This window comes from Megalobrama amblycephala, linkage group LG13 (genome assembly GCF_018812025.1).
Source record: "Megalobrama amblycephala isolate DHTTF-2021 linkage group LG13, ASM1881202v1, whole genome shotgun sequence".
Taxonomy (NCBI): Eukaryota; Metazoa; Chordata; class Actinopteri; order Cypriniformes; family Xenocyprididae; genus Megalobrama; species Megalobrama amblycephala.
The window spans coordinates 39,782,468-39,795,676 of NC_063056.1; the positions used below are offsets into that span (position 1 = coordinate 39,782,468).

Below are 13,209 nucleotides of genomic sequence, written 5' to 3' on the forward strand. Positions count from 1 at the left end.
ATGAATGATGAACCATCAGGGTGTCTTATCATGTGTGTGTGTGTGTGTGTGTGTGTGTGTGTGTGTGTGTGTGTGTGTGTGCGCAGGTGCCGTGTTCTAATGGATCGCTGCTACATGTCTGGTGCACACGAATCCTGCTGGAGCCAAACACACACATGCAGCAGAGAGTGGTGAGTACACACACACACACACACACACACACACTCGAGTGTATTGACGGTGGTCATCAGTTGATGAAACTGCACATGCGTGTTCAGGTTGTGTTCAGTCCTCTCTTCATGATGTTGAGTCACCTGCCGGATCCGGTTCTGGTTCATGTGGAGAAGAGGAGTCTGGGTCACAGAGACACGCAGCTGATTCACGGCCGCGGACACCAGGAGGCGCTGCTGAACGTGGAGGCAGATTTGACACACCACCTCACCTTCCAGGCCAGGTACACACACACACACACACACACACACACACACACACACACACACACACACACACATCATACACAGTCACACACACACTTGCAGTACAGCAAGACTGATGCTTCGTTCAAACTCTCGTCCTGTAATGACACACAGGAATCTCTCACTGCGGTGTGTGTGTGTGTGTGGTCAGACACAGACAGTCATAGCCACACACACTCTCTCGTGTTCGCTGAGTGAACTGCAGACAGGAGCTTGTTCTGTGTGTGTTTGAAACCCACACACTGTTCTTGCTGTTCCACTGAGCCATTACCCATAATGCAGTGATTGTGTGTTTGTGTTCCAGGGAGGAAGAGGATGCGTCTCACTGTGCAGTTCCTGTGTCCACTGCTGTTATTAAACAGATCCTGAGCAGAGCAGCACCAGAACAGAACCAGAACCAGCAGGATGTTCTACAGCACTTCTATGGCGAGAAGACGTCCAGCGATCCGACCTGGCCCTACAGCAGCCGACAGACAGACAGGTGCACACACACACACACACACACACTCACATGTGTCATGTGATGCATTCATTCATGCATTAAAGCCTGAATGCATTAAACTCTATCAGAGTCCACACCACAACTATAACAATAACGTCAATAGTTGAAATCACTTAGAGCAATTTTTTCTAGCTGATGAACGATAAAAACATTCACAGCCAATCAGAATCCAGAAACTGCCAGTTATGACTATAGTTATCGTTATCATTTTAGTTATCGTTATAGTTATCACTATAGTTATCGTTAGTTATCACTATAGTTATCGTTATCATTTTAGTTATCGTTATAGTTATCACTATAGTTATCGTTAGTTATCACTATAGTTATCGTTATCACTATAGTTATCGTAAGTTATCACTATAGTTATCATTATAGTTATAGTTATCACTATAGTTATCGTTATAGTCATGACTAATTATCACTATAGTTATCGTTATAGTCATGACTAATTATCACTATAGTTATCATTAGTTATCACTATAGTTATCGTTATAGTAATAGTTATCGTTATCACTATAGTTATCGTTATCATTTTAGTTATCGTTTTAGTTATCGTACGTTATCACTATAGTTATCGTTAGTTATCACTATAGTTATCGTTATGGTTATAGTTATCACTTTAGTTATTGTTATCATTTTAGTTATCGTTTTAGTTATCGTAAGTTATCACTATAGTTATCGTTAGTTATCGTTATCATTTTAGTTATCGTTATAGTTATCACTATAGTTATCGTTATGGTTATAGTTATCACTTTAGTTATCGTTATCATTTTAGTTATCGTTATAGTTATCACTATAGTTATCATTATGGTTATAGTTATCATTTTAGTTATTGATATAATTTTAGTTATCGTTATCATTATAGTTATCGTTATAATTTTAGTTATCGTTAAAGTTATCACTATAGTTATCGTTATCATTTTAGTTATCGTTATAGTTATCACGTTAGTTATCATTATAGTTATCGTTATCATTAGTTCGTATCAGTTCGTATCAGTAGTATCGTTAGTTATCGTTAGTTATCGTTTTAGTTATTGTTTTAGTTATCGTTATAGTTATTGTTATCGTTTTAGTTATCGTTAGTTATCGTTTTAGTTATCGTTTTAGTTATCGTTTTAGTTATTGTTTTAGTTATCGTTATAGTTATTGTTATAGTTATCGTTATCATTTTAGTTATCGTTATAGTTATCATGTTAGTTATCACTATAGTTATCGTTATCATTAGTTATCGTTTTAGTTATTGTTAGTTATCATTATAGTTATCCCTATAGTTATCGTTAGTTATCACTATAGTTATCGTTATCATTTTAGTTATTATAGTTATCACTATAGTTATCATTATCATTTAAGTTATCGTTATAGTTATCACGTTAGTTATCAATATAGTTATCGTTATCATTATAGTTATCGTTAGTTATCGTTTTAGTTATTGTTAGTTATCATTATAGTTATCCCTATAGTTATCGTTAGTTATCACTATAGTTATTATAGTTATTATCATTTTAGTTATTATAGTTATCACTATAGTTATCGTTATAGTTATGACTAGTTATCTTAATCATTTTAGTTATCATTATAGTACTCACTACAGTTAATCGTACAGTGTGGATGCTAATATCATTATCGTTATAGTGACAGTTCTTGGTGTGAACAGGCCTGAAACATATACTGCACAGCTGCTCACCATGTCGTTGTCTGTTTGTTCGTGTGTGTGTGTGTGTGTGTGTGTGTGTGTGTGTGTGTTCAGGTGTGTGGTGGAATCGGTGGCGCAGTGGGACAGTCCGATGCAGGTGCGTCTGAGTGCGTGGCGCTCGGGTCTGAACACGCTGCTGGTGGAGCTGCTGCCGTGGGCTCTTCTGGTGAACCGCTCGCACTGGGACCTCTGGATGTTTGAGGCCGAGAGTATCGTAGTGCAGATACCAGCCGGGAAAACCATCGTACCGCCCAACTTTAAGGTCTGTCAGACTGTCTGCATCACAACAGTGTTAAGAACAGAATCACTCTGTAACATCTGTCCTGAATGTGTGTGTGACCCACAGGACGCCTTCCAAATTGGCATTTACTGGCCGCACACTAACACGGTGCACAAGTCTCCTGCCGTGCGATTGGTCCACGAGGTGTCGTCACCGCGGTGGCCGGAGGGGGGCGGAGCAGACGTCCTGCTGCTGGATGAGGAGGGATACGTACACACGGACATCACACTCGGAACACAGCCGGGAAATCTCAAGGTGTGTGATGGATTGTTTTATCATTGCTGTCTCTGCATTGATGAGTTTAATCTGGAATCAGTAACTCGTCTCTCTCTGTCTATCTTTCGCAGCTCTGTCAGTTTTGTGTGTCGTCTTCAGTGAAATACGGGATTCAGGTTTTGCAGATTGAGGATAAAACTGTCCTGGTGAACAACACGACAAACACCATCAAGTGTAGAGCTGTGATCCAACAACACACAACAGCCACACCTGAGCAGGTACAGCACACACACATTGAGGTGAATGTCATGAAAAGTCAAAAGAAACTTTAGTAACTCTGTCTCTCTCCGTCTGTCTGTCAGCCCTGTCATATCCCTGAGTCGTCGCCTGGCTTCACTCTGGGTCCTGCGGGTGTGGCTGGAGATCAGGTGTGCTGTGCGGTGCCATGCTGGGACGTCCTGCGGGACGGTCAGACAGCAGAGGACGTGCAGCTGTCGGTGAAGCAGCTGCTGTTGAGCTGCGAGGGTGCGGCGGCGCTGCAGTGGAGTCCTGCGGCTCTTGTGCGAACAGATTTCCCCAGACAGAGCGTTTCTGTGCCCGTGGAGCCGGACACCGACTGGCCCTTCAACACGAGGTGAGGCAGAAACTATAATGAATAATGACTCTCTTGTCTTCTGTAGAGCTGCTTTACTCCTGAATCTGAATTTGTCTCATATTTGATGAAGTTTCTATTATTTTCCTGTTTATTACTGTGAATTTGCTTTGAAATGATCAGTACTCTAGAGTTGACAGAAACACAGCAAACAATGTACAGCTGCTATAACACCTCAGTCCTCAAGAGGGCGCTAAAGGTTCAAAGCAGCTTCACAGTAATAAACTGGGAAATATGTGTTAATGTTGCAAAATTCGTCATTTATGAAACAAGTTTTAAACAGTTATAAGACAATAGAGTTATTTAGCTCAATTTAGTTAAAATCTTTTCATCTGGTAAATCAGTAATATACCTTTAACCCAAACCCTCGGCACAGTGCTGAGTGTGTGTTCATGTTCAGAAACACAATGACTGCATGTCTCTCTGTTTTTCTGTGAGTCTGGTGTTAATTAATGACGCACCCGGCCGTCTGTGGGTTGAAGGGTCTTCTGTGGTCAGTGAGTGACTCGTGTGTGTGTGTGTGTGTGTGTGTGTGTGTGTTTCAGGCCTCTGGTTCTGACCTGTCAGGAGCATCTGGGCGTCACGTATCTCACAGTGAGCGAAGATCAATGTCCACGGATGCTGATTCACAACCGCTGCCCCAAGAGCCTCTTACTGAAGGAGAACGTCAGGGGTAACACACTCTCACACACACACACACACACACACACACTCTCTCTCTCTCTCTCACACACACAAACACACACACACACACACAGTGTAAAGACCTTACATGTGTGTGTTTCAGAGTCTCTGAGGACGGAGGCGTTCTGCCGGACGGTTCCTGCTCACTCATCTGTCCATCATGAGCTGTTTCATCAGGCCTCCAGCTTCCCTGAGTGCCGACAGAAAGAGACGCTGCCCAGCCTGCAGCTGTGCATCGTCACAGACACGCCCACCAGCCCCATAGCCACACCCACCAACCCAGCAGCCACGCCCACCTCACCCGGCTGGACTGACGCCATTGATATCAGCAGCCCTGGAACACAGGTGAACAACAACACCTGACCTTAGGAGAAAATATTGTGAATTTTCTGATAAAAATGATGATTGCGATTTAAAATGTGTGTCTGTCTGTTTTGTAGGTTGTTTTTCTTCCTGGTTTTGGCTGTTTGTACATTGATGTTGTTCAGCAGAGCGGCTCCATCACACTGACACTCGCACCAGAGAGCAGCGCTGCAGACGTCATCTCACGCCACAGGTACAACACCCTTCTGCTTCACGCGTGTGTTCAGGTCCTCCACTGGAGGGCAGTGTTTGACACTCACCTTAGTTAATGTTATTATGAAAGGGAAGTTGTGCTCATCTTTTCTTCTCTATTATGCCGTATATCCGAGTGAATTGCCTCTCAAACAAGAACAAATGTAGGGCGGGGCTTGATTTTGATTGGATGGTTGTGGTTTGCTATTGGTGGATCTCATGTGAGTGACAGGTTGCCCCGCCCTCATCATTAGAGAAGAGAAGAGATGCTGCAAGAGTTATTCTGATTCAAGATTACGAGACACATGAATTTAAAACAATAACCTATTGTGATGTCATGATGACCATGCGTGTTTCTTGCAGGCTGTCCAATCAGATGCTGTCATTCAAGATTCTGCTGAACGAGGCGAGCGTGGCGCTCTGTGATGACATCACCAGCCCGTCCGGTTCAGTGGAGCTGCTGCGTCTCACTGTCTCCAAACTGCTGCTCCAGCTGCCGCCCTGCGAACCCTCGACTGACGGCACCGACGCGCCGCCTGTCCACACCGTCCAGATGCACTGCGGCGGCCTGCAGGTGGACAACCAGCTGTACGAGCGTGCCAGCTTCCACTTCCCCGTCATCATGTGTCAGGAGCCTCCGGGCGACCTCGCGCTGACCCCGCAGGACGCCTGCTTCCTGTCTCTGAGCATCACCATCTCTGACTCCGGACACCTAGACCGGCTCGCCTTCAGCATCAGACCGGCGCGCGTCTACCTGGAGGACACCTTCATCTACTACATGAAGACACTCTTCCACACATACATCCCAGAATGCACCCTGAGTGGGCGGGGCGTTGGCAGAGGGGCGGAGCCGGCGCTCCCGCAGGAGGTTCTGGAATCCATGCGCGCTCTGGTGATGCCGCTGCGGCTTCAGAAGCTGTCGATCGAGCCGGTTCATCTGCTGGTCAGCATCCACGCATCTCTGAAGCTCTACATCGCCTCCGATCACACGCCGCTGTCCTTCTCGCTGTTCGAGCGCGGCCCCATCTGCACCACGTCTCGACAGCTGGTTCACACGCTCGCCATGCACTATGCCGCCGGCGCCCTCTTCAGGGCAGGTGCGTCTCACACACAAACACACACCATATGATCCATCAGCTTCTGTTTGTGTCAGAAAGCAGATTCTAAATATTTCCTTGTACTGAAAGAAAATAAACATCTGTTTCTGAAATAAAAGCCCAGTTTAAGCTTAAAAAGTTTAGAAAGTAGTTTATCAATATATGGCTTGAAAGTTAATTGACTATCAAATAAAATACCCAGGTACTTATAACTTGCAAAATGTTCTATTTTTGTTCCCTGGGAAGAAATAATATCAGGAAGATTCCGTGGTAGAGCTTTGGAATTTGAAAAAATTATTAATTTACTTTTGTCTGTATTTAAAACCAGTTTAAGTTGATGTAGACAGGACTGTACAATATAAAACGCTGACTGTAAATAATGAAGAGCTTGTAAAGCTGATTAATAGCAGTGTTGTGTGCATAAAGATGCTACATAGCATTGGGAATGTTGTCACAAATATTATTTATGTACAAGGAAAATTAAATGGGTCCCAAAACAGAGCCCTGAGGGACACCTGTAGAGACAGATGAACCCTTTAAAAGCACACTCTGTGTTCTCACTGAAAGGTAGTTTGCAAACCATTTGATAGCATTATCTGAGAGACCAAAAATAGCAAGTCTTTTTGAAAGGATGTCATGATCAACTGTGTCAATGAGATCCTTCGATAAATCGAGGAAAAGAGCTGAACAGATTTGTCTACAGCATTAATAATATCACTAAACACTTTCATAGCAGCAGTGACAGCACTATGCTGCTTTCTAAAACCAGACTGAGAAGAAGAAAGAATATTATTTATTTCCAGGAAAGTTTTTAATTGTTCATTCACTAATTTCTTCAAAATATTGGCCTATTGTTCAACTGCAGTGAATCCTCCCTTTAATAAGAGGAGAAACAAACGCAGACTTTAACTTTTGATCACAAGATTTTACAGCTGAACACGTCCTGATTTTCTTTTTTCTAACAAAAAAAAATTAATCAACTTTTTTGTTTATTTAACACCATCTGTACACATTACAAACACATTTTTGGAAACAGTCTTCCGTAAACGACAGAACAAGACGACATAAACAAAGAACACACACATCAACGTATAGTAATTTATCTGCTTTATTACAGTGACTGGGTTTGTTTAGTACAGAGCAGTCGAATCCTGTCTGGCACTAATGGAAGCTCATAATAATCTGTGTGTAAATCTGTGTTTTGTGTACTTGTGAGAGCCAAATATCATGACAATCAACGGTTGAGGACATTTTATGTGTCTTCACTAGCTAAAAACACTCATAAATCTGCCAAATCATGTTTGTATTGTTTTGCACTGGTTTCTGTGACGGTTACGCCAGAGAAAATATCATTAACCTGATGATACACTGTGTGTGCGCAGGTTGGGTCGTCGGGTCTCTTGAGATTCTCGGCAGTCCCGCCAGTCTCGTGCGGAGTATCGGGAACGGCGTGTCAGATTTCTTCCGGTTGCCGTACGAGGGTTTGACTCGCGGGCCGGGAGCTTTTATCAGCGGCGTCTCTAGAGGAACAAACTCGTTCATCAAACACATTTCTAAAGGTAAAGACACACACACACACACACACACACACTCGAACCTGCGATGGTGGCTTTAATTGATGTAATATCAACTACTGCATGATCAAACCCATGTTGCACAGATTACCTGTCAGTGAATGAAAAGTCCAAGGATACACATGACGCTACACATGTGATCCAGCAGCAGCACGTCCATCACGAGTGTAACCATGTGTTTCGATGCGGACGTGTGTGTGTGTGTTTGTGTCTACAGGGACTCTGACGTCCATCACGAATCTGGCCACGAGTCTGGCGCGTAACATGGACCGTCTGTCACTGGACGACGAGCATTACATGCGTCAGGAGGAGTGGAGGCGGCAGCTGCCGGAGACTCTGGGAGACGGACTGAGACAAGGCCTGTCCAGACTGGGCATCAGCCTGCTGGGTGAGACACACGTCCACGCTTCATTCCACAAACATCCCAAACTCAAATATGAGACGCATTCACTCATGCCGTGTGTGTGTGTGTGTGTGTGTGTGTGTGTGTGTGTGTAGGAGCGATCGCAGGAATCGTGGATCAGCCCATGCAGACGTTCACACGGACACTGGATCTGCCGAACTCGGCGAGCAGCACCGCCCGCGGCGTCATCTCAGGGGTGGGGAAAGGCATCGTGGGAGTTTTCACCAAGCCAATAGGAGGAGCAGCTGAGCTGGTGTCGCAGACGGGATACGGTACGAGGACGTTCACACACATGAGCGCAGGAGAGTGTGTTGATGTGCACGTGTGCAGTGACCGTGTGTGTGTGTGTGTGTCGCAGGTCTGCTGCACGGCGCGGGTCTCTGGCAGCTTCCCAAACAGCTGCACCCACCGACAGACTCCAGATCAGCCGACGCCAACAACAGCCACGTCAAATACGTCTGGTAAACCAACACATTCACTCGGAAAAACCTGGATATATGAGTCTGATTTTAGACCTGGAAAAGTCATGGAAATAAATCAAATATTTAAAAATCATGGAAGTTTCTGTAAGGAATATACATTTTTATAGTTATGTCAAGCTTTAAAATATTTAAAAAGTAAAAAAGCTGTAATAAGAAACCTTATCCTTTAATTATGTACGACTGGATGCATCATGTAAATTCAACAGTAATAAAAAGTGTAAACCCTGAAAAACATAAAAACTTAAAAAAGAAAACTAAAACTAAAAAAAAAGACTTAAAGATTTTGTTAATATTTCAATAATTGAACAAGATATTTGCATGTTCACGGTTCTCTGATGTCACTTGACATACAGATAAACAAAATATTTCATCTTGTTTAGTGTCTTAATTTTGATTTTAAAATGATTTATTTTAATTTGCCGTTTTTGTGATATAATTAATGTTTTGCGTGTTTTATTTTGATAGTTATTATTATTTTTACATTTTCATGATTGAATTAATTTTTAGCATGTTTTATTTTGATCTATATTATTTTAAAATTAGTTATTTTATTTTAATTAAAACTAAATTTAAAATTAATAATTTTATTTTACATTTTTATGATTTAATTCATTTTTAGTATGTTTTATTTTGAGTTATTATTTTAAAATTTGTTATATTTTACATTTTTATGATTTAATTATTAGTTTTATTTTTTATTATTATATTAAAATTAATCATTTTATTTTACATTTTTATGATTTAATTAAATTTGTGTTTTTGATAGTTATTATTTTAAAATCAAATCATAAAAACAGCTAATTTAAATTCATTTTATTTTGTATTTTTATGATTTAATTAATTTTTAGTATGTTTTATTTTTCATTGTTATTATATTAAAATTAATCATTTTATTTTACATTTTTCTGATTTCATTAATTTTTTGAAACCGATTCTGAGGGTGAGCTTCAGTCCGCACGTCTCCTCAGAAGTGTGTGCGGCTGGAATCGATCTCCCAGAATCCCCTGCGACTCAGGCTGTGTCTCTGTCTCTGCAGGAAGATGCTGCAGTCTCTGGGCCGTCCCGAGCTGCACATGGCTCTGGAGGTGCGTATGGTGAGTGGATCGGGTCAGGAACACGCGGGCTGTCTGCTGCTGAGCGGAGAGGTTCTGTTCGTGGTCAGTGTGTGTGAGGACGCGCAGCAGCAGGCCTTCCCCATCACTGAGATCCAGTGTGAACACGACACACACACGCCTGGACGCATCACACTCACATTGCAGCAGCACCGCGTGACCAGTGACGGCGAGGTACACACACACACACACACACACACACACACACACACACACATCTGGTTCACTATCCTATCCTTTTTGGTAAACATTGAGATGCACTCTTTCCCCGCCATTGATGGAAATTTCTGGCAATGTTTTCACTGTTATATGGTAGAGGGCGCTGTTACGCATCTTCTGAATGAATACAGAATGTCCGGATCAAAACACAGGCAAGGAAGAAGCAGAAACGAGCAACAGATCATTGCATTGTTGACGCACATGAAAAATGACACAATCATCAAACATTCAACAGCTTATCAATCAAAACTGCCTAACGTTACTGAATGAAATGAAGAGGAAACGACTGTGAAGCTTTGAGGTTATTGATGGACTCGGATCTACTCCATCTGTGTTTTGATCACGAGGTTGAATACAGTTACTTATTCATCCCTTGAAATGATGCAACATGTGCATGTGCATGGCGCTGGTCACGAGCGCTGTTAGAAATGAATGAATAAATTCAGCATTTCAAAAAATTATTTTAATAAAGGACATATTGATCTTGTGAAAAACACATATTTGGATCATTTTACTGGACCAGTATTTTTTAATTGACCGTTAAATTTTTCTGTCGGATATGTACTGAGACGCCTATTTGCCATCAGCCCATTTCGCGGTGCTATTTCTTGGCTGACACAGAAGGTGCTTTAAAATGGACATTAGCCCATCATAGTAGAGCTACTGCTCTAACAAAATACAGATTTTCAGCATTTTTTTACTGTAGAATTATTTTTTTTATGAAGCGTTGAACTTGGCACATTACACAATGCACTTCAAGCCGTATTGCACCTTCAGCCCAATTTGCGGTACTGTTTCTCGGCCGACACAGAAGGTGCATTAAAAAGGACATTAGCCCATCATAGTAGAGCTACTGCTCTAACAAAATACAGATTTTCAGCATTTTTTACTGTAGAATTATTTTTTTATGAAGTGTTGAACTTGGCACATTACACAATGCACTTTAAGCCGTATTGCACCTTCAGCCCAATTTGCGGTGCTCTTTCTCGGCCAACACAGAAGGTGCATTAAAGAGGACATTAGCCCATCATAGTAGAGCTACTACTCTAACAAAATACAGATTTTTCACAATTTTTACTCTAGAATTACTTTTTTATGAAGCTTTGAACTTGGCACATGACACCATGCACTTTAAGCCGTATTGGACCTTCAGCCCAATTTGCGGTACTGTTTCTCGGCCGACACAGAAGGTGCATTAAAGAGGACGTGAGCCCATCATAGTAGAGCTACTACTCTAACAAAATACAGATTTTTCACAATTTTTACTCTAGAATTACTTTTTTATGAAGCTTTGAACTTGGCACATGACACCATGCACAAAAAGCCGTATTGCACCTTCAGCCCAATTTGCGGTACTGTTTCTCGGCCGACACAGAAGGTGCATTAAAAAGGACATTAGCCCATCATAGTAGAGCTACTGCTCTAACAAAATACAGATTTTCAGCATTTTTTACTGTAGAATTATTTTTTTATGAAGTGTTGAACTTGGCACATTACACAATGCACTTTAAGCCGTATTGCACCTTCAGCCCAATTTGCGGTGCTCTTTCTCGGCCAACACAGAAGGTGCATTAAAGAGGACATTAGCCCATCATAGTAGAGCTACTTCTCTAACAAAATACAGATTTTTAACAATTTTTACTGTAGAATTACTTTTTTATGAAGCTTTGAACTTGGCCCATGACACCATGCACAAAAAGCCGCATTGCACCTTCAGCCCAATTTGCGGTACTGTTTCTCGGCCAACACAGAAAGTGCATTAAAGAGGACATGAGCCCATCATAGTAGAGCTACTGCTCTAACAAAATACAGATTTTCAGCATTTTTTACTGTAGAATTATTTTTTTATGAAGTGTTGAACTTGGCACATTACACAATGCCCTTTGAGCCGTATTGCACCTTCAGCCCAATTTGCGGCGCTGTTTCTCGGCTGACACAGAAGGTGCATTAAAGAGGACATTAGCCCATCATAGTAGAGCTACTACTCTAACAAAATACAGATTTTTAGCATTTTTTACTGTAGATTAATTTTTTTATGAACCATTGAACTTGGCACATGACACAATGCACAAAGAGCCGTATTGCACCTTCAGCCCAATTTGCGGTACTGTTTCTCGGCCGACACAGAAAGTGCATTAAAGAGGACATTAGCCCATCATAGTAGAGCTACTGCTCTAACAAAATACAGATTTTTAGCATTTTTTACTGTAGATTAATTTTTTTATGAACCATTGAACTTGGCACATGACACAATGCACAAAGAGCCGTATTGCACCTTCAGCCCAATTTGCGGTACTGTTTCTCGGCCGACACAGAAAGTGCATTAAAGAGGACATGAGCCCATCATAGTAGAGCTACTGCTCTAACAAAATACAGATTTTCAGCATTTTTTACTGTAGAATTATTTTTTATGAAGTGTTGAACTTGGCACATTACACAATGCACTTTAAGCCGTATTGCACCTTCAGCCCAATTTGCGGTGCTCTTTCTCGGCCGACACAGAAGGTGCATTAAAGAGGACATTAGCCCATCATAGTAGAGCTACTGCTCTAACAAAATACAGATTTTTAGCATTTTTTACTGTAGATTAATTTTTTTATGAACCATTGAACTTGGCACATGACACAATGCACAAAGAGCCGTATTGCACCTTCAGCCCAATTTGCGGTACTGTTTCTCGGCCGACACAGAAGGTGCATTAAAGAGGACATGAGCCCATCATAGTAGAGCTACTGCTCTAACAAAATACAGATTTTCAGCATTTTTTACTGTAGAATTATTTTTTATGAAGTGTTGAACTTGGCACATTAAACAATGCACTTTAAGCCGTATTGCACCTTCAGCCCAATTTGCGGTACTGTTTCTCGGCCGACACAGAAGGTGCATTAAAGAGGACATTAGCCCATCATAGTAGAGCTACTACTCTGACAAAATACAGATTTTTAACAATTTTTACTGTAGAATTACTTTTTTATGAAGCTTTGAACTTGGCACATGACACCATGCACAAAAAGCCGTATTGCACCTTCAGCCCAATTTGCGGTACTGTTTCTCGGCCGACACAGAAAGTGCATTAAAGAGGACATTAGCCCATCATAGTAGAGCTACTGCTCTAACAAAATACAGATTTTTAACAATTTTTACTGTAGAATTACTTTTTTATGAAGCTTTGAACTTGGCCCATGACACCATGCACAAAAAGCCACATTGCACCTTCAGCCCAATTTGCGGTACTGTTTCTCGGCCGACACAGAAGGTGCATTAAAGAGGACATGAGCCCATCAT

General features: G+C 41.7%; 2 protein-coding genes across 2 annotated transcripts in view; one reads left to right on the plus strand and one right to left on the minus strand.

Moving 5' to 3' along the window:
• The window catches only part of LOC125243561 (vacuolar protein sorting-associated protein 13B-like), a 115,421-nt gene that overhangs the window by 100,396 nt on the left and 1,816 nt on the right, over positions 1 to 13,209 (plus strand). Inside the window, 16 exon segments of the mRNA XM_048153301.1 lie at positions 87 to 170; positions 258 to 433; positions 760 to 936; positions 2,705 to 2,912; positions 2,997 to 3,185; positions 3,278 to 3,424; positions 3,509 to 3,780; positions 4,344 to 4,471; positions 4,586 to 4,827; positions 4,923 to 5,038; positions 5,401 to 6,134; positions 7,517 to 7,693; positions 7,926 to 8,096; positions 8,207 to 8,383; positions 8,470 to 8,572; positions 9,630 to 9,879. Of these exon segments, the coding sequence (XP_048009258.1) occupies positions 87 to 170; positions 258 to 433; positions 760 to 936; positions 2,705 to 2,912; positions 2,997 to 3,185; positions 3,278 to 3,424; positions 3,509 to 3,780; positions 4,344 to 4,471; positions 4,586 to 4,827; positions 4,923 to 5,038; positions 5,401 to 6,134; positions 7,517 to 7,693; positions 7,926 to 8,096; positions 8,207 to 8,383; positions 8,470 to 8,572; positions 9,630 to 9,879 (3,351 nt within the window).
• The window catches only part of fbxo43 (F-box protein 43), a 32,989-nt gene continuing 24,283 nt past the window's right edge, over positions 4,504 to 13,209 (minus strand). Inside the window, exon 6 of the mRNA XM_048153303.1 lies at positions 4,504 to 4,519. The gene's annotated coding sequence lies outside the window, so the exon portion shown is untranslated. The remainder of the gene's footprint in view (positions 4,520 to 13,209) is intronic.